This window comes from Cervus elaphus, chromosome 14, assembly GCF_910594005.1.
Source record: "Cervus elaphus chromosome 14, mCerEla1.1, whole genome shotgun sequence".
NCBI lineage: Eukaryota > Metazoa > Chordata > Mammalia > Artiodactyla > Cervidae > Cervus > Cervus elaphus.
In genome coordinates, this window is record NC_057828.1 from 21,415,071 (window position 1) to 21,437,334 (window position 22,264).

Consider the following 22,264-nt stretch of genomic DNA (forward strand, 5'->3'; position numbering starts at 1 on the left):
ACTGTAGAAGTCGAATCAACAGAACTTAGTAAAATATTGGGCATGGAAGTAGAGTAGAGGACTCAGGCCACACAGCTTATGGAGTGGCTGAAGCAACTAGAAAGACGATGGAGCCATTTAACTACGTGACAGAGTGCGCTGCAGAATAACGACTGGAGCTTAGAGAAATGTGTGGTCAGTACATAGCTCCTGCCTACTGAGAAACCTGTATGCAGGTGAAGAAGCAACAGTTAGAATTGGACATGGAAAAACGAACAGCTTCAAAACTGGGAAAGGAGTATCTGAAGGCTGTATACTATCACTCTGCTTGTTTAACTTATATGTAGAGTACATCATGTGAAATGCTGGGCTGGATGAAGCACAAGCTGGAATCAAGATAGCCAGGAGAAATATCAATAATCTCAGATAGGCAGATGACACCACCCTTATGGCAGAAGGTGAAGAGGAACTAAAGAGCCTCTTGATAAAAGTGAAAGAGGAGAGTGAAAAAGCTGGCTTAAAACTCAGCATTCAGAAAACTAAGATCACGGCATCTAGTCCCATCACTTCATGGCAAATAGATGGGGAAAAAGTGAAACAGTGACAGATTTTATTTTCTTGGGCTCCAAAATCAATGTGGACAGTGACTGCAGCCACGAAATTAAAAGATGCTTGCTCCTTGGAAGAAAAGCTATGACAAACCTAGATAACATATTAAAACGAAAAGACATCACTTAGCTAACAAAGGTCCATATAGTCAAAGCTATGGTTTTTCTAGTAGTCATGTACAGATGTGAGAGTTGAACCATAAAGAAGCCTGAGTGCCAAAGAATTGATGCTTTCGAATTGTGGTGCTGGAGAAGACTCTTGAGAGTCCCTTGGACAGTGAGGAGATCAAATTAGTCAATCCAAATCAACCCTGATTATTCACTGGAAGGACTGAAATTGAAACCGAAACTCCAATATTTTGGCCACCTGATGCAAAGAGCTGACTCACTGGAAAAGACCCTGATGCTGGGAAAGATTGAAGGCAGGAGGAGAAGTGGGTGACAGAGGATGAGATGGTTGGATGGCATCACTGACTCAATGGACATAAGCTTGAGCAAGCTCCTGAAGGACAGGGAAGGCTGGTGTGCTGCAGCCCAGGGGGTTGCAAAGAGTTGGACATGACTTAGTGACTGAATAACAAAGCAGCTCTCTTGAAAGTGTTAGGCAAACATCTGCACGACTTACAGAAAGTATCAGCTTTACATCTTCAAGTTCATCTTCCCTCTGAAGATCTGAGATCTAAGACAACTTATATAAGAGAAGATCCAGGTTTGTGAAAAGCAAATTCCAGAGAGGAATTCTGTAGGGCAGTTTCTCCAGGTTATCTCCTTACCACTTGAGAGAGGGATGGAAAGTGCTCTACACTCCTCTCTCAGGCATATGAAGGACATCCTAGGTAGGGGTTCCCAGCCTCCAGGATCTAATGCCTGATGATCTGAGGTGGAGCTTATATAATAATAACAGAAATAAAGTGCACAATAAATGTAACATGCTTGAATCATCCTGAAGCCATTCCCCCCATGTCAGTCTGTGGAAAAACTGTCTTCCACAAAACTCGTACCCGATGCCAAAAAGGTTGGGTACCACTGCCCTAGAGAACATCAGGAACAAATTGAGGGTGTCTGCAAGAAAGGCAAGAGGGACCGTCCACTCTCTTCAAGAGGCTGGCTATAGAGGTAAAGAGACTTATAGGGTAATTTTTATGCAGCCACCAGGGTAAAGAAGGGTCTTCTGAAATTCTTACATGATCCCAGGATTTGGGGATCACGGCCTAATACAGACGCTGATGTATTATGACCTGCTGCTCATTCAATGAATTCTCAAGTTCTGAGGCTGCCTGGGTCTCACCCAGCGGTAAGGCAAGTAGAGAAGATAGTGCTAGACTAGCTGTACTTTCCTTTTTTAATAGAACAACTTTTCCACAAGCCTATGAATGTCAAGAAAGGAATGAGTTTTGCTAACATGCTAGGCCCTGATATTGGCTGACGTTTTGGGAGAGGGGAACCTAGCAGTAGAAGGCTGTGGGTGGATCTTTGGGGGCAGTAATGGACAAGGGTGCAAGAAATTTGCCAAGGAGTGTGTTGCCTGCCTCAGGAACTGTGAAGCATGGAATTTCCCAGGGGAGACCTCTATGTAACCCATAAAAAAAATCCCATGAGACACTTACACATACGAAGGCAACGGTAGATGAACCAGAACAATATTAGGCTCTGCCTCTTTTAGTTTAATTTTATCTTTTCTACCATGACCCTGGGGAAATCAACAAGAACAAAAGAAATAAAAACAGACATGCCCTCTATTCCCCACTGATGATGCCTTAACAAACATGTCAGGCTTCAGACTGGATCTAGACTGGATTTTTTAGCACACAAACGAGTCCTGATTACCAAAACTGGGCTGGTCCTTGTCACTGAAAGCTACTGGAAAACCATGGAACTTGCTCTAGAGATCTCATGAGCAAGGAAGGAAGTCCTAATAAAGCTTGTGGAATAAAGTGGTTGGAGATAAGTAAGGCCCTTCCAAGGAACTAGTTACACAAAGTTCAAGACTTACATGGTTTTTTATGCCCAATAATATTGAGCAAAACGTAGATCAGTTAGGTATTAGGATAGGGTAGGGTAGGCTATTAGAAAAAAAAGCAGAAAGATAACAGAAGCCTAATAAATGAACAGTTGAGATCAAACAAAGTTTTTTACAATAAAAAATGGGTTGTGCCAACACGTTGTTCTGTGTGACATCTACTCTCCCATATTTTGTATCTGAATGAATGATGTTATTACTCATATTCTATAATGTGAAAGTCCCAACTGACACAGAAAGTATGGCTATTGTTTTTACCACTATTTTTTTTTTTTAATTTTGGAACAACAGTCACCAAAATAGTCTTTTTAGATAACTGTATTTCCCAAAGCATTTCTTTTGACTTATCAGTGGGTTTGGGGGAAAAATGCCATGAACAATCAGATTTAAGAGCTCCAACTAATTCAAGATCATATGTAAAAAGCAATAATATTTTACATTAGACTAAGCCAAAATGAAAATGGGATTAAAAATAAATCATTGATTTATTCACAAACTCCCTATCATATGGCAATTATAAAGAGTCTTATTTTTTTCCCCTTACATATCTACTTAATGGTAAAGAGATTTGTGACAACCACATGGGGACGTTTTGAATACTTCCTCTCTGACATTGGGCAAGGAAGTTTGCAATTAGAATCTAGAAACTAGAGTCTGTAATTCTGGATTTTATTTCCAGATCGGAAGCCAACTTTTAGTGACCCATATAATTTGCTTACTCCTCAGCACCGCATGCTTGATTCTATGTACAGAGCAAGGGACCATCTATCTTTCAGGGGACTGGGCAAGTGTCTAATCTGGGCTTGATGTTTTATAGCCCTGTGGGGTGAGCAGGGATATACTGACAGCACAGACTAACAGGTAAACCACTTTTGCCTTTCTGTCCCAAGTTATTTTTGCCAGTGTGATGGCAGGTGCCAGGGAGAAAAAGCAAACACGTCTGAATGGTGGCAACAGCACCGCCAACCTCGCCAGGAGTGTTCCCTGTAAATACCACCATGGAACTCTCCCGTGCCAAGCAAGGCTACATGCAGTTTCTCTCCTGACACCGCACAATTCATCACCGAGCTAACTGGGAGGGGGCTTAAGGACTTCTACCTAAAGCTGGTTTTCAGTAGAGGAGGGGCTTGGTTTGAAGAGATCCTAAGGAACAAGATATCTCTCTCTTCCCCTTAGAAGAATCTCTGTAGGTCCAAACAGAGAGGAAACTTTTCATGTGATTAGGAGAGAAGCTGGTGATACATTAAAAGCCACACTCTTTCCATTTCGTCTCTCCTGCTGCCTCTGCTGCTGCTGCTCCTGCCAACACATATGCTCTCCACCCCCACGGAGGGCCCCCACTGCCAGTTCTCCATCCACTGCCACCATCAGGAGGACGCATGCCTTCACTGCACCTGTTTTATGAGGCTCTCCTAGCTACGTCCACCTGTCTATAAACAGCTCTGGGGGGACTCTGGGACAAGTTACTGATGGCACGACTCTACACGCAATTTATTGGTGACTTCTTGTGGGGGGATGGGATCCCAAGAGAAACAAGAGACTGAATGAGCGGCATTAGTGACACCTCTTGCAAGTCTGGGAACTGAAGTGTAATCCTGGATTGTGGGGATGGATTCTGTATCTCACTAATGGAAAATGTAGTTCCTTTGCTCTGGTGCATTTCAGCCATAGCTGTCAATGAAACAAAAAGTTGGAAAATGTCCTAGGAGAGGCACAGAAATGCAAAGAGGCAGTGAAGACATTTAGTTGATGTAGGAATTGGAAAAACAGTGAGTAGAGCCAGGAAGGTGATAGATTTAAAAGGAAATCACCACAGAAATGGCAAGGGCCTAACAGAAGCAGAAAATTAAGAAGTGGCAAGAATACACAGAAGAACTATATAAGAAAAGTCGTAATGATCTTGATAACCATGATGGTGTGGTCACTCACCTAGAACCAGACATCCTGGAGTGTGAAGTCAAGGGGGCCTTAGGAAGCATTACTATGAACAAAGCTAGTGGAGGTGATGTAATTCCAGCTGAACTATTTCAAATCATAAAAGATGATGCTTTGAAAGTGCTGCACTCAATGTATCAGCAAATCTAGAAAGCTCAGCAGTGGCCACAGGACTGAAAAAGGCCAGTTTTCATTCAAATCCCAAATAAAGGTAATGCCAAAGAATTGCCACACAACTACACTCATTTCATATGCTAGCAAGGTTATGTGCAAAATCTTTCCAGCTATGTTTCAGCAGTTTGTGAACTGAGAATTTCCAGATGTACAACCTGGGTTTAGAAAAGGCAGACGAACCAGAGACAAATTGCCAACATTTGTTGGATCATGGAGAAAGCAAGGGAGTTCCAGAAAAAAACATCTACTTCTGCTTCATTGACTACATTGACCGTATGCATCACAACAAACTTTGGAAAATTCTTTCACCTGTCTCCTGAAAAACTTGTATGCAGGTCAAAAAGCAACAGCTAGAACTGAACATGGAACAATGGACTGGTTTAGAATTGGGAAAGGAGTACATGAAGGCTGTATATTATCACCCTGCTTTTTTAACTTATATGCAAAGTACATCATGCACAATGCTGGGCAGGATGACTCACAAGCTGGAATCAAGATTGCTGGAAGAAATTAACAACCTCAGATAAGCAGATGATATCACTCTAATGGCAGAAAGTGAAGAGGAACTAAAGAGATTCTTAATGAAGGTAAAAGAGGGAAGTGAAAAAGCTGACTTGAAATTCAACATTCAAAAAACTAAGATCATGGCATCCAGTCCCATTACTTCACAGCACATAGAAGAGAAAAATGTGGAAGCATTGCAGGATTTTATTTTCCTGGGCTCCAAAATCACTTTAGCTGGTGACTGCAGCCATGAAATTAAAAGACACTTGCTCCTTGGAAGGAAAGCTATGACAAACCTAGATAATATATTAAAAATCAGAGACATGATTTTGCTGACAAAGGTCCAAGTAGTCAAAGCTATGGTTTTTCCAGTAGTCATGTATGGATGTGAGAGTTCAATCATAAAGAAGGCTAAGCACTGAAGAATTGATGCTTTCAGACTACGGTGTTGGAGAAGACTCTTAAGAGACCCTTGGACTAAGCCTTGGACTAAGCAAGGAGATGAAACCAGTCAATCCTAAAGAAATCAACTCTGAATATTCATTGGAAGGACTGATGGTAAAGCTGAAGCTCCAATACTTTGGCCATTTGATGCAAAGAGCTGACTTATTGGGAAAGACCCTGATGTTGGGAAAGGTTGAAGGCAAAAGGAGAAGGAGGCGGCAAAGTATGACATGGTTAGATAGCATCACTGATTCAAAGGATATGAATTTGAGCCAACTCAGGGGAGACAGTAGAGGACAGAGGAGCCTGACATGCTACAGTCCATGGGGTCTCAAAGAGTTGGATATGACTTCGCAATTGAAAAACAACATCAACACATGAGCAGCAGAAATTCAGAAGCAAAGAAACTCAAAAGCCTGAAATGCCTAGTAGTAAAAAATCTGTGTCTCAGACTTGACTACTCTCTTTCCTTAGAGTCTCTGCTCAATAGCCCAGCTGCATGGCAGACTTCTCTCACACAGTAGAAGGTAGTATAGAGTACTGACATATTGAATAGTGTACTCAATGACTATTTGCCAAATTGGATTGAATTGTCAGTAACATGTTCTTGACTCTGAGGGTCCAATATACTAGTATAGAATGAAGTAATGCTATTTTGAATAGGAAGAGATGGACCTCAAATACAGGAGGAGGGATTTGGATAGGCTAAAAGGAACATTCTTCTCTGATAATGAGGAATTGGAAAGAAGAACCTCTAGAATCTCCTTCTTTAGGTATCTTTAAAAAACGGTTGAACACATTCTCTTGGGGACGTAGGAATGGATGAAACTCAAAGACAATAGTTTATTTTCCTGATTACTTCTTTCAAAGATGTCAGTCCATAAAGAGTCATGGAAACTTGGTCTAGTGAACAGTATGTCATACTTCTAGCCTGATTGCTTTGTGGAATACGTCCTTGATTGCTAGAAAATTCAAATGGGAATTTTCCTGATGACCCTAATGAAATTTCTTCTTGGAATATTCAGGGACAAAGATCCAGGTTTTGGAGGACCACTTTGAACACACATATACATACATTCAAAAGCAGAATGCAGAAATACTGTTTCTCAATTATTCTGGCTCTTCTTTTTAGCACTGCAAAGATTAATCTTTAGAAAAATGGAGGAATAAAGCAATATTGGTCTGGTAAGTGAATGTTGGGGAAGGCCCATATACCAAGAGACAGGCAAGGCTTAAAGCTTGAGGCCATAAACCTTCCTCTTTCAAAGGAACTTTTTAGTGTGATAAAAATAGAACCAAACAGATTAAATAAAGAACATAGTTCATTGAATGCTTTGAGTATTGTGCTGTAAAATGAAACTGGATATGAAGGGATGAGGGCTTCCCAGGTAACTCAGTGGTAAAGAATCCACCTGCCAATGCAGGAGATGCAGGAGAAGTGGGTTCAGTCCCTGGGTCAGGAAGGTCCACTGGAGAAGGGAATAGAAGCCCACTCCAGTATTCTTGCCTGGGAAATCCCATGGTCAAAGGAGACTGGCGGGCTGCAGTCCATGGGGTCGCAAAGAGTCGGACATGACTGAGCAAATAAACAAACATAAAGGGATGACTTAGAGGCTATTCACAATGGAATTCCAGTAGAACTTTCTGAGAGATTAAATGTTTAGGCTCATACCTCTGAAAACCATATTTTAAAAGATTAGAAGTTTAATAATTGCAATATTGATGTTGTCAATAAAATATATTTACATTAAGATATCTCATTCAGAAAGTTCCTGTCAAGGATTTTTCAGTATTCTTCTTCCAGGGTGGAAGTTGAGGACATGAATACAAGGATATGGTGGGAGATAATAGATTTCCCCATGGATCACATAACTAAAAGAGAACGTCTACTCTTAAGAACATTGCTTCTAATCTTATAATGAGGGCACTGTTAAATGTAATATAAAAGACCATGATATATAAATTGTCAAATAAAAAATAAATTCTTAATTCTAAATATAAGTGAAGATTTCTTTCTGATATAAATTTCAGCAAAATCTTTTTGGATCCACCTCCTTGAGTAGTGAAAATAAAAACAAAAATAAATGGGACCAAATCAAACTTACAAGCTTTTGCACTGCAAAGGAAACCATAAACAAAATGAAAAGCGAACCCACAGAATGGGAGAAAATATTTGCAGATGAAGTGACTGACAAGGGATTAATCTCCAAAATTTACAAACAGCTCATGCAACTCTATATAAAAAAAAATAAACAACCTAATCAAAAAATGGGCAGAATATCTAAACAGACATTTCTTCAAAGAAGACGTACAGATGGCCAAGAGGTATATAAAAGATGCTCAACACTGATAATTATTAGAGAAATGCAAATAAAAAAAATTAGTGTCACCTCACACCAGTCTGAGTGGCCGTCATCAAACATTCTATAAACAATATATGCCAGAGAGAATGTGGAGAAAGGGAACCTTCTTATGCTGTTCATGGGTATATAAATTGGTACAGCCACTATGGAGAACAGTATGGAGGTTCCTTGTAAAACTAAAAATAAAACTACCATATGGTCCAGCAATCCCATTCTAGGGCATTAGAGTTTTCTAATTTGAAAAGACACAAGCACCCCAATATCCACTGCAGTACTATTTACAATATCCAAGACATAGAAGCAACCTAAATGTCCTCTGACAGAGGAAAGGATACAGAAGATGTGGTACATACATACAAGGGACTACTGCTCAGCTATAAAAAAAAAAAAATGAAAGAATGACATTTGCCACAACATAGATGGGCTTAGAGATTAACTTTCTAAGTGAAGTCAGCGAAAGACAAATATCATGATATCACTTATATGTGGAATCTAGAAAAAAAAGATACAAATGACCTTATTTGCAATACAGAAACAGACTCAGAGAACAAATTTATACTTACCAAAGATGAAATGTAGGGGAGAAGGAGTAAATTAGGAGCTTGGGATTAACATATACAAACTATATATAAAATATAAAGCCTTGTTGATAGTCAACAAGGACCTCCTGTATAGCTTAGGAACTCTACTCAACATTCTGCAATTACTTATATGGGAAAACATGGATACATGTATATGCATGACCGAATCACTTTGCTGTGCACCTGAAACTAACACAACACTGTAAATCATCTATATTCCAATAAAAAACAAAATTAAGTTAAAAATGAAGATTTCTTTAATTAATATATTGCTTATCTCCTAGTCATATGAGAAATTTGAAAATTGGATAGTGAGAAAATATTACACTCTATTCATTTATGAAGATTCTTCTGGAGTTTCATTAAAATTTGTTTGCCTCACCTTATTTAGATATTTTGGGTATACTGTATAAGATAACCTTCATGTAAATTGGGCTTCCAAATCTGGAAGCATAGAACATGATCTGGTCTTTGAAAACGATGCTTTATGTTGTCCAGTGTTTCTTCCTTGTGAGGGGCTTTCATATGTAGCACAGTCATCGCACATTTGAAAACCATGTGTATTTCACTCCCAAGACCACAATGTTTCATCTTTCTCATGAAATCCCTTCAGTCTCAGGGTTTCCTGATGACCTCCCAGAGCATTTCTTTCTGTCTTTCCTATTTTACTAATATCTGCTACCTGCCCATCATTCTGCTCAATGCTGGGGAGAGTCAGGGCTGCCAACTAATATCTATGAGACATAATTTGATTAATTTGGGGTTTTACAGATCTTTACTAAGATTAAAATTTTTAAAAAATAAAATAATAATAAATAGTCTTTAGAAAAAATGAAAAATAGAGAATTACATGAAGCAAAATGTAAAGTTGTCTCCTCCCCCTACAGGTAGCTTTATTGATAAGGGCAGAGAAGTTCCTTGTCCCAATATAGCTCCTCTCTATACTTAAAATATTCTAAAACTTTTTATATAAATAGAATCACATTTACAAACTTTCCAGAGCATTTCTTGCTTAACACTTTTGATGTATGATATTTTCATGTGTTGTGGTTTGTGGCCAGTAGGTGGTGGGTTTGGGATCTGAATCCCAGTGTGGTGGAAATTATGGGCTGTAACCCACTACTTCGCTTACTTTTTAGTGTTCAATTCTCATCTCTGCAATATTATAAGACAGAAAGCTCCTTGAGAGAAGGACCATCCTGTTTTTTGTATCTCCTATAGAACATAAGGCTATGCCAGGTATAAAGAAAGCTCTCAGGAAATAGAAGGTAAATTGAATTAAGTGGTGGTATGGGCCAGAGGAGGCCAATCCTGAAAAATCACCATTAAGTTATAGTGCATGTGATGTATAACTATATCTATATATCTAGATAGGTATATCTAGAAATTTAATTTTCTTTTTCCTCAAAGAGTCAATAATATCATATTTACATATGTGACATGTCTAATTTTATCTGAGCTTCATCCCTGTGAGGTGCAGAGGGAAACATTTAATACTTCCATTTAATGGGTTTGGAAGTCATGCAAAGAGAGATTCAGTTATTTTTTTGGCAGTAACACAGATTAACTATGATCTGAACACTGGTCTCCAGTATCTCCTACACTTAGTTCAGTATCCTGTCCCCATGACTACTTTGCAACTTTTGCACTTAACAATTCCTATATATTTAAGCATCAAGTAAAGAAAAATGATAAGCCAGCTAAGAAAATTAATGTCAACATATTAACCATATAAGTACCTATTCTTATACACAATGGAATATTTCAGCCATAAAAAGGAACAAAATTGCGTTAAATGTACAGCCATGGATAGTCATAGAGACTGTCATACAGAATGAAGTCAGAAAAACAAATGTATATTAATGCAAATATGTGGAATCTAGGAAAATAGTACAGATGATCTAATTTGCAAAGCAGAAATTGAGACACAGACACAGTGATCAAGCATATGGATACCAAGGGTGAATGAAAGGGTGATAGGATGAATTGGGAGACTGGGATTGTCATATATACACTACTGATGCTATGCATAAAATAGATAACCAAAGGGGGAAAAATAGATAACAAACAAGAACCTACTTTATAACAAAGGGAACTCTACTCCAAGCTCTGTGGTGACCTAAATGGGAAAGGAAATCCAAAAAGAGGGGATATATGTATATGTCTAGCTGGACCATAAAGAAGGCTGAGAACTGAAGAATTGATACTTATGAATTGTGGTGCTGGATAAGACTCTTGAGAGTCCTTGGACAGCAAGGAGATCAAAACAGTCAATCCTGAAGGAAATCAACCCTGAACATTCACCGAAAGGACTGATGCTGAAGCTGAAGCTCCAATATTTTGGCCACCTGATGTGAAGAGCCAACTCATTGGAAGAGACCCTGACGCTGAGAAAGACTGAAGGAAGAAGGAGAAGGGGGTGGCAGAGGATGAGATGGTTAGATAGCATCACCGACTCAATGGACATAAGTTTGAGAAAGCTCCAGGAGATAGTGAAGGACAGGGAAGCCTGGTGGGCTACAGTTCATGGGGTTGCAAAGAATTGGACATAATTTAGCAATTGAACAACAACAATAGCTAATTCACTTTGCTGTATAGTAGAAACTATTAATAACAGAACATTGTAAAGCAGGTACACTTCAATAAAAATTAATTAAGAAAAATCTAAGTACCTGTTATTATTTTTCTTTTTTTCTTTTTTCTAAAGTTCTTACCGTCACTATGAAAGCATGCACTGCAGAGAAGTTCAAGGTCGGGTCATCAGTTCTCTGTTGGTAAACCACACGATACTGGAAGATGATGCCATTGGGAGAGTCCGGCTCGGTCCAGTTAAGCAGAACTGAATGCGCGCCAGTGACTTGAGCCCAAGGTGCTGGAAAATCTTGAGGTGGGGCTTCCAGAGTGCGTGCTGACAACCACAGACTCTCCACAGAGCCCTTGGAGTTACAGGCTCTGACCCGATATTCATAGAGCGTGAAAGGCCTCAAAGTGTCTGCATCATCAATAAATTCAAGGGCTCCTTCTGACCAGACAAACACAAGGGATTCCTCTTCAATGCCAGTAGGACGTCTGAAAGGAAACCAGGAAGGAATCAGTGACACCACACACTCAAAAGACAGGGTGTGGACAGAGTAAGAAATTGCTTTTTAGAAGAATTTGTTACAAACTCAATTTTTCAGCAGTCCCATTAACAAAATGAACATGGTAAGTCTAGTAACAGGAATTTACTTTGGAACTCTTTAAAAGGTAAAAGTCAAATTTATTTCAGATGGCTTCTCCAAAACCTAGGAAAAAGCAGAGTATGCTCAAAAAATTCTTTCAACTCTCTAAGAAAGGAATTTAGTCCCATCTTTAGATTTTACTGATGTCAAAACTAGGGCTCAGGAAGTCAGACAGAAAAAAACAAATAACTATCACTTTGTTGTACAGCTGAAACTAACACAACATTTTAAATCAATTATATTTCAACCTTCCCCCTCCCGCAACCCTCCGAAACCCCTAAGGCCCATGCAAACTCTTTTGGTACTCAATATATAGAGCATTGGAGAAGAAAATGGCAACCCATTCCAGTATTCTTGCCTGGAGAAGCCCATGGACACCAGAGCCTGGCGAGCTACAGTCCACGGGATTGCAGAGTCGAACACAACTGAGTGCCTAACACACACACACACACACACACACACACACACACACACACAGAGCATTAAATGTCTAAGTACGAGAAATGGAATTGTCAGTTGTTAGAATGACCCCAAATATGTGATATGATATTTTGTTTGGAACAGACACTTGCTAATCTGGGTATAACATCATGATGCAGACCTGACCACAATGGGAAGTTTCCAAGGAACTGCGGTTGGTCTCTGTGTTACCAGCATCTGAACCCAGTAAGCTCAATAAAACTTTTTTAAAAATTAAAGTACAGTTAATTTACAAAGGTGTGTTAATTTCTACTATGCAGCAAAGCGATTCAGTAGATACATTCTTTTTTATATTCATTTCCATTATGGTATATCTGAGAATATTGAATGTAGTTCTCTGTGCTTTACAGTAGGACCTTGTTTATCCATTCTATATGTAATGGTTTGCATCTACTAACCTCAAACTTCCAGTCCAAATAATTTTTTGAATGAATGGCTCAAAGGCATATAATTCCAAGGCTCTTCTGCATCTTTGCCTTGTCTCTGTCAACCCTTCTTTCCTATGAGGGTAAGTATGCTAAGTTGGGGAAGAATTGTACCCAAGGGATGACCCTTTCCTCCTTTCGCTTCATCTCCAGTTGAGAAGAGATTGATGAATAAATCAGTATTTTCCAGGCTGTTAGGGGTATTTAATTAACTCACTCTTCAGATGCTGGCATGTTCACATGCTGCCATATCAGATTAACCATCAAAACGGAAAGGGTTATTAAGACAAAGTAAACGACAGTACCTTTCAAGAAAAGGCAGGATATTTAAAATCTTTGGCTTTGAGAATTTGACGATCCTCAAGTTGATGAGTCCCTATGACCTAGGAATGAGCAATGACAGTCTACCTGCTGGAGGCTGTGGAGAATTCACAGATAATCCCAGTGACCTGCAATTACGGTTCAACAACCCACCTGATTATTTTGCGCCACCATGCCTGGGCCAGACTGCACCCAGCATAGGTGTGCAGGGTTTGGCCTTCGTACTTGCTGCAACCAGGTACCAGGTGAGTCAGTGGGATGGATCCATTCTAATGAGGACCACAGGGCTCATAGCCAAAAACTCCTCTCAGTAAAAAATTTTAAGTTTTAAAAATCTGTACTATGTAAGAGATGAAGTATTATGTTAGTCCCAAGTTTATCCACCAAAATAGTTGGAGGATGCAGACTGTTTAAATAATCAGTTCTGATATGAAATAATTAATATTATAGTGAGGTAACCATCCCATCTGTGGTATTTAAAAAAAAATAGGACATTTTTATGTCTGAATGAACTCTGAATAGAAGATGTTGAATAGACAACAATTATTTCTAATTTATTTAGGATGTAAGCTTCAACTGTTCATTTAACTGGAAGTGTTACCTTCTGAACAGTCTGTGTGCAGGAAAATCACATTTCCAGTTCTCTCTGAAGAACCAAATAGTTGGCTCTGCTTAAGCTCATGGGGGAGATACTTCAGTAATTCCCTCTTTTAATTCACGTTAATTTAATGTTCCTTAACACTTAAGAAGAAAACAAAAATAATTATTAAACCAGGAACTATATATTTTAAAGGGCATTCACACTTATGTTGTCTTCATGTAGTATAACCTTTTAAAGAACTCCCTACCCTCTTAGAATGCCAGCAGCTCTCAGTGCTTATCTTCAAAAGCAATTAAAATAAAATCCTATAATTTAATGCATTTCCCATAACAATTTCAGATTATGAGACTGCCAACCTTACCTCATGAAGAATATTAAGAATACTCTGAATTTAAATAAATAACCAGAAACACCTGTAGTCACAGGAGATGGGTTGTAGGCCTTGCCTTGCCACACCATTAAATGATCTTGGGCAAACTCACCTGTATTCTCTAGTTTTCATTTTACTTTGTAAACTGGAATCAATAATCTTATAGTGCATAATGTCTAGAATTTGGGTAAGAATTAAGTAATTCTTATTTAATTATGCACATGAAAATCACTGGGTCAAATGTAATACATAATACAAAGGAAGTTATCATTGAAATGATGTCCAAAGCCATAAGAGGGTGTGGAGAAAAGGGAACCCTCCTACGCTGTTGGTGGAAAGGTAAATTGGTGCAGCCCCTATGGAGAATAATATGGAGGCTCCTTCAGAAACTAAAACTAGAATTACCATATGATCCTTGCAATCTTCTGAGTACAGATCTGGAAAAGACAAAAACTCTAATTTGAAAAGATACATGCACTCCAGTCTTCACTGCAGTCCTATTTACAATAGTCAAGGCATGGAAGCAACCTAAATGTCCATCAATAGATTAATGGATAAAGAAGATGTGGTACATATATATAATGGGATATTACTCAGCCATAAGAAAGGATGAAATAATGCCATTTATAGCAACATGGATGGACCTAGAGATCATCATACTAAGGGAAGCAAGTCAGACAAAGACAAATACTGCTTGATATCACTCATACATGAAAACTAAAATGTGACACAAATAAACTCATTTATAAACAGGAATAGACTCACAGATATAGAAAACAACTTATGGTTACCAAGAGGGAGAGATGAGGGGGAGGGATAAATTAAGAATTTGGGATTAAAATATGCACACTACTATATATAAAATAGATAAATAGCAAGGTCCTACTTTATAGCACAGGGACTATATTCAATACCTTGTAAAAACCATAATGGAAAAGAATCTGAAAAGAATATCTATATGTGCATACATATATATGTGTGTGTGTATATATATATATAAAACTCAATTTTCTGTACACCAGAAACTAACACAACATTGTAAATCAACTATACTTCAATTAAAAAGAAGAAATGATGTCCACAGCCAATGTTGAGGAAGACAAATCCAGTAGTTGTGTACAGGCTGCATTGACCAGGAAGTGACAGCATGTCATCACACAATGAAGAAGTCATCTCAACAGTCTGTACGAGAATAAATGTGAATCCTGAACTAGGCTGCCGGTAGAGGAAGTGTAAACATAGTTGATTTTAAAAATGCTTTGGAAAGTTTGAATCATCTCACTTTCCTGAGTGCGTGGCTGCTCTGGTGCTGGGGGAAAAGACTTCAAATACCTTCCAAAAATTTTAAAGCTTAATTGCATTTAAAACTCTTCAGTGATTTGTCATGGAACCGGCATGTGTTTACCACTCCAGATTCACCTTCTGAGATTTCTATTCCAATTTTACTTTCTGGTCAAAATCCAATGTTTAAAAAAAAATCCAGTTGCTTATAAAACCATCCAATCCTTGCCCATGTTCCCCTTGTATACCATATTTCACGCTTCCATGCTTGGATATCTGTTAATCCTGTTCTGCAATGCCTTGCTGCATTTCCCTTCATTTCTCTCCTCCCTTCTATAGGTTAACTCCAAATCAGCTTGTAAAACTCTACCCCCACTTTGTCCAGTAAGTCTTTCCTTTGCTTCTCTCTCAAACAGGGTTAGACACTTTTTGCACTGACAGCCTTTCAATCATGTCTGACTCTCTTCGACCCCATGGACTGTAGCCCGCCAGTCTTCTCTGCCCGTGGGGATTCTCCAGGCAAGTATATTGGAGTGGGCTGCCATTCCCTTCTCCGGGGGATCTTCCTAATCCAGGGGTTGAACCCAGGGCTCCTTCACTGCAGGCAGATTCTTTTATCATCTGAGCCACCAGGGAAGCCTCAAATAGGGTTAAAATATCCTCCTATGTGCTCAGTCTTTTCCTTATGGACTCACTTGTCACAATGTATTATAAGAGACTTTCCTTTTTCATACCTCTCCTCCTATCCCACAAGCTCCCTGAAGGCAAGGACTCTCCTTATTCTTGCACACACTCTCGGCACCTAGTGAAGCTTGGCACACTGTAGTGGACAATGAGTATTTTTTGAAGCAGTGACTGGATAACCGACTGGCTGACAAGAAGAGTCCAAAGTTTTGGTTCTAAGAAGAACCAGAAGAATGTTCTCATTATTAAGTTGTCTCTCAACTCTAAACCTACCCTTCTGTATTTGCCTTTATGACAGTAGGACTGGGACGCCATCATCTACGTTTCTGCTCTACCAGCTGACTCTATGTTGAGCTCTGCCAATAGGGGGTGCCAGAGGGTGATGCCAGAGAACTGAAAGGAAACAGGAACTGGCTCCTCCCTATCTGCTTCCTGCTGGCTTGCTGATTACATAAGGTTCTCTCCAAGAAGGATTTTTCACCTTGGAGGCAGTAGATCCTTCTCCCTTAGAAGCAGATGATTCAAGTGTGACATTTCTCCAACACTTGGAAAGCCAGCTTTATCTCATGCCCCCTCCTACAGACACCTGCATCAGCTGGTGGATGCCCCGCCCCCACCCTCGAATGTCTGGGTCCCAGCATCAGAACTGCTCCCCTCTAATCTTCTGAGTTTTAATAATTCAAGCTATTTCTCTTTGTTGCCTCAGTCCTATAGGCATTAGCTCTTTCCTGCAGTTGCCATCTCCATGATATCTTGAGTTCTCTTTTCATCTTTCACTTACCTAATCAACAACTTTACCACCAGTTAGTAATTCTTTACATTAAATTCTCTGTTAAAATAACTGGTGTGGTTTTTCTTTCTTGAGCAGACTTTGATTGCTATAGAAAATGAGGATGATGCTCACAGAAAGAGGGAAATAAGAAAATCATAAAGAGGGTGATGATAGATTTTCATCTGGACTCACTGAACTTATCATTTTGTCTTTTTCACACAGTATTACATATTGACTGTAAAAAGTAACTAGAAAATACAGATGAGCAAAAAATTCAAGAATTATCCATAACTTATCTCTGGGTGATGAACACTGTTAACTTTCTTTTGGTGTTTAAATTTCCAGATGTTTATTTGTGTACATATAAATGTAAAAATATCCTATATATTTAAAGAAAAGCAGAATCATTCTAGGTGTATTGTAGTACCATCTTCTTTTATTATCATTAATGCCTTTCTATATCCTGAAATATAAATATATAACTGCCAGATTTGTCTTCCCAAAGCATGGCTATGGATGGTTAACCTTGGATAACTTCCTATTTTTTAAAATCATGCTTTATGTTTAACACAGTACTTTCACACACATGATTTAATTACCATGAAGTTCTAGATGTTATTTTCTATGTTCATTAGCCTAACTTACATGAAAATGAAGCTTAGGGAAAATAGTGACTTGCCCAAGGTCACATAACTAGTAAGTGGCAGACCCAGGGCCTGAAAGCTGTATCTTCTGACTGCAAATGCCATGCCCTAGTCAATCTATCACATTGTTTCTCTATTTTACCCCAAATCTTCAATGATTCACATTGTTTCCAAATCAAAAACCTAAACTCCTTAACCTAGTATTCAAAGTCTTCCAAAATCTAGCATCAAGCAGATCTTCTAAATTTTCCCTACAAATAACAAATGTCCAGCTAAGCCTGACTGCTACTGGGACCTTATACCTTCAGTGTTGGGAATGTTGCTTATTCCATTAATTTTATTCACCTGAGATATCTTTGCCATCAGGTAATGCTTGCTAATATTTTATCTACCACAAATGAAACAATGCAAAGTCCTGAAATAAGTGAGATGACACATGGGGATTTTGTATAGGTGACATTTCCAATCAGTAAATTATAAAATAATGTTGACAAATTGTGTGTGTACTCAGTCACTAAATCATGTCTGACTAAGTAAGACTCCATGAACTGCAGCCCTCCAGGCTCTTTCCATGGGATTTCCCAGGCAGGAATCCTTGAGTGGGTTGCATTTCCTTTTCCAGGCGATCTTCCCGGCCAGGGGTCTTGCATGCAGGCAGAGACTTTACCGTCTGAGCCACCACCAGGGCTCGGAGGGAAGGGCAGAATGGGGTGAAGGCGTAAAACCTTCTAGTATAAAAGAAATAAGTGTAATGTACAGCATGATGACTAGACCAATAATATTACGTTGCAAATCTGAAAGTTGCTAAGAAAGTGAAAAGAAAATTCTCAAAAGTAAAAAAATTTGTAACTTTGAATGGTGACAGCTGGTAACTAGATTAATTGTGGTGATCACTCTGAAATGCACACTAATGTTGAATCATTATGTTGAACTCTTGAAACTAATACAATGTTGTTCGTTAATTACACTTCAAGTAACAAAAACAAAATCCAGTATACATTTAGATATAAGGAATAGAGCCATAAAAGCATAGGAAGAAATAATTGATGTGTTATTTTTAATATGATCACTAAAAGAATTTCCTTAATATACACAAATATAGGTAAATTAATAAGAAACTGTCCAAACAAAAATAGTCTAATGATATATACTATACTATATACACACAAATACCAAATGTATATTTGAAATTAATAAACAGTGTGGCTTATAATGACTAAAATTTTAATTAAAACAATAATAACATGCCACTTAAAATACTGAACTTGAAAAGATTTGAAAGATTATGGTTTTAATGTTGATAGGAGATTTCAGAATTAGAAATTCTTACATCCCATTTTTGAAAGACCGTTTAGTAATCTCTAAGTTTCCAAGGTGGTGCAGTGGTAAAGAATCCACCTGCCAATGCAGGAGATATAAGAGACGTGGGTTTGGTCATTGGGTTATGAAAATTCTCTGGAGTAGGAAGTGGCAACCCACTCCAGTATTCTTGTCTGGAGAACCCCATGGACAGAGGAGCCTGGCAGGTTATAGTTCCTAGGTTGCAAAGACTTGGATATGACTGAGAATGAACTTTAACAACCTCTAAAGGTTTAAAATGGACAAAATTGGATTCTGCACTTCTAGTACTAAGGATAATCTTCCATATGCTTATTGTAAAGATATTTTTGGAGAATTGCTTTTGTAATGAAAACCTGGAAATCACCTATTTTGCCATCAATAGGGGGCTGATTAAATAATACAAGATACATATTCATATAATAAAATATTGTTGAGTCTAAAAAAAATGATAGGTGTGTGTATCTAAATGCAGAAATAAAATTTGAACAATTCTTTTATGTAAGGGAAATTAAAAATAGAAAACATTAATGTTACAAATATTAAAATGAATAATAGTTATCTATCAATGGGAATTATATATGACATGGGTATATCATAAAAAAGGCATTAACAACCTCTGTAATATTCTGTATTGTCAAAATTTTTTTCCAATAAAGTACTTCTAATTTAAACAGTCATTACATTTTTATTTTGTAAAGCCAAGTCTTAATGACATTAACTATATCCAAGAATTCTCCATCAATAAAAGTGTTCCATAAATATTTCAGGAAGAATTCTTTTCTCCTGTATATTTTTTCACATTAAATAAAATGTGACAAATACTTATAGTTCTCACATTATATTGCTTGTTTTTCTGTTTGTTTAGTTTGACTTATATCTCCTACTATAGTAAAGGTCCTTTGTAATAGAGCCCAGACCTTACAGTAGAAATAAACATTATCATCCATTCTCCATCTATCTATCTGTCTATATCTATCTGCTCTATCTATCTATCTTCACATCCATACTTCCTTTCCACATAACACAAATTGATCGCATAAAAATTCCTTTACCTTTCAATCAATGCCCCCTTTTTCTTAGTTTACTCAATCAGCTTAATTACTCATTCTAAAAAATATTATTTACAGTACCCTGCTTGAAATATTCTTCCATATCACCTGTCCATTCAAACTATCTCAGATTTTAGCCTTCAAAACCTTATGCAGCTTTTTAGAATACTCAATTATTTGAGTACTTGGAAGGCTCATCAGTTTTTACTTTTACAGTCTTTAGCAGGTGTTGGTGTTTGTATATTTTTGTCTTTTATTGAACACTGATCAAATCATTTTTTTAAATTAGAGACTGCTTTTGAGAATTAAAAACCCATGCATTTTTGTCTCTCTCAAAATAGAAGCTCCTATTGGGAGATCATTTTAATATGTGTTTTATAAAGTCTTAAGAAAAAGTGTTTGGTGGATTTTGTAAATGAAAGTTGCATTTTGTGGGTGAATTTTGCCATTTACAAGATTACAGATATAAAATAAAGGGGAAATGCTGAAGAAGCTTTATTATACAAGCCATACTTGTATAAAGCCTAAGATGGCCTTATCTATAACCCTATTAGTAAACAGTTTGCAAAACATTAACATAAAGTTTGTCTCTAATGTAGGAAATCTCTTTTGTAACTCACATGTGGTCAACAAAGTAGCCTAAATAATATATCAAACTAACAGGTGAACTAACCAGAAGCAATCGGATTAATAGTCTCCTCCTTACTAGGTTATTTTTTGTTTTAGTTTTTAAAGTCATAAATAGCTTATATGCTTATTAGGGCAGACCTCCCCCCCGCCCCCTACCTTTTTTTTTTAACAGGGTGCTATCTAGAGGCAACATGTAAACAATGAAAGAGAAATACTGAGGGAAAATGCTTTGGTGAGTTGGAGAGGGCAGAGTGACAAACATTTTCAAGACGGGATTGGCAAATTGACTTCCTGCAACTTAATGAAAATATCTGCATAGGTCAAACCCTGTCTTTGATTTGAGCTAAATGGATTTCCTTTGGTGGTGATAGAAGAAAGAAGAGGCACATGATGAAGCAGAAATTGCATGCCATAACCTCTCCAGAAAGCCCGCAGGCTCATGGCTATAACCATATGAGGGGCTCTATGGAGTCCCAGAATGAAAAAGAACTATGTGTCTACATTCTATTTCAGTCCTTACAAATTTCTGATTTTTTTTGCAGCTATCTAAGAAAAATTTGATATTGTTGTTGTCTAAGCACATTTAAACTTCAGCTGAAATAACTGCCAAGTGATTCATGCCTATGTAGGTGAACATAACGATTGTATCTGAAGCCCCAGCGCGCCATTTTCATTTCACTTTAAATAAAAAACAAAATGTATCTATGTCAGTCAGTGCCCTTCTGCTGTACTCAGAGGTATCAAACAGGCTACAATTATGATTGTGAAGTGATTGTGTCACATTGGAGGAAGGTTTATTGCTTTTGAGTCTGCTAGGCAGTAACACATTCTGTTTCATATTACTCTTTATATCATTGTTTGGCTGTGACTAGAATAATCAAATGCCATCAAATGCTGTCAAATTCAATTTACAGTATTTTTCATTGAAGCAGGCTTTCTGCATTATATTTCCTGTTTTCCCTCTCTATAGCTGCCATGGAATAGTCACTGTAATCATGAGCTTTATTTACAAAACCAACAGAGTGAAGCCACATCCTGGTCTATAACAGATACTTTATTTCCCTTTATTCAGAATAGGAATTTGATGTGCTTTTCTCATACAATTAGCATTAAGTAGATGAAAGAAAACTATTCCAAGAGGATGAGCATTTTAGAGGCTGCTCTAACGTGCTTAGTGTAAAATGTAAATTCACATTAGCCATTTTTACATGTTTGTGTGTATTTGAATCAGAAATATTATTCTTCAAATTAATGTTTGCTGAGAGGAAAACATTTTGCTTGCTCATTCTGGGCAATGTCATTTACATAAAGAGAAATGCAATAATACTTTCATCCATCACAATCTTCCTACAAACCCAGAGATGAAGATTGGTCTAAATCAAAGGGTTTTACCATCTGAAGTTACAAGAGGAGCCTAAACTAAGTTTCACGATGTGTCTAGGGCACAGGACCAAACGAGGGAGGGCTAGGCTCCAGGAGAGACTAACAAAGGATGCTCGAGTGGGATGGGGATCTGAGGAAACATGTGGGCTTTGTACGCCTGATGTAAATAGATGGCTTTTGGAAAGGGGTTTTCATCTGCAAAAGCTTTATGTCTGCCCGTGTCTGTCTTAGAAAGTGTCTTTTCTGTTTCACTGCTATGATCTGAATGAATGTGTTCCCCCAAATTAATATATTGAAATCCTAACCACCTAGGCGGTGATATTAGGAGGTGACTAGGTCAAAGGGTGGGGTCCTCATGCATGGGATTAGTGCCCTGATAAGAGTTCCCACAGGACCCCCTGCCACTTTTGCCAGGTGAGGACACAGTGAGAATATGACCGTCTGTGAAGCAGGA

General features: G+C 38.1%; 1 protein-coding gene across 1 annotated transcript in view; it reads right to left on the minus strand.

Annotated features, from left to right (window-relative positions):
- USH2A (usherin) overlaps positions 1-22,264 on the minus strand; it is an 890,339-nt gene that overhangs the window by 125,747 nt on the left and 742,328 nt on the right. The window contains exon 61 of the mRNA XM_043922807.1: positions 11,323-11,677. Coding sequence (XP_043778742.1) covers positions 11,323-11,677 — 355 coding nt within the window. The remainder of the gene's footprint in view (positions 1-11,322; positions 11,678-22,264) is intronic.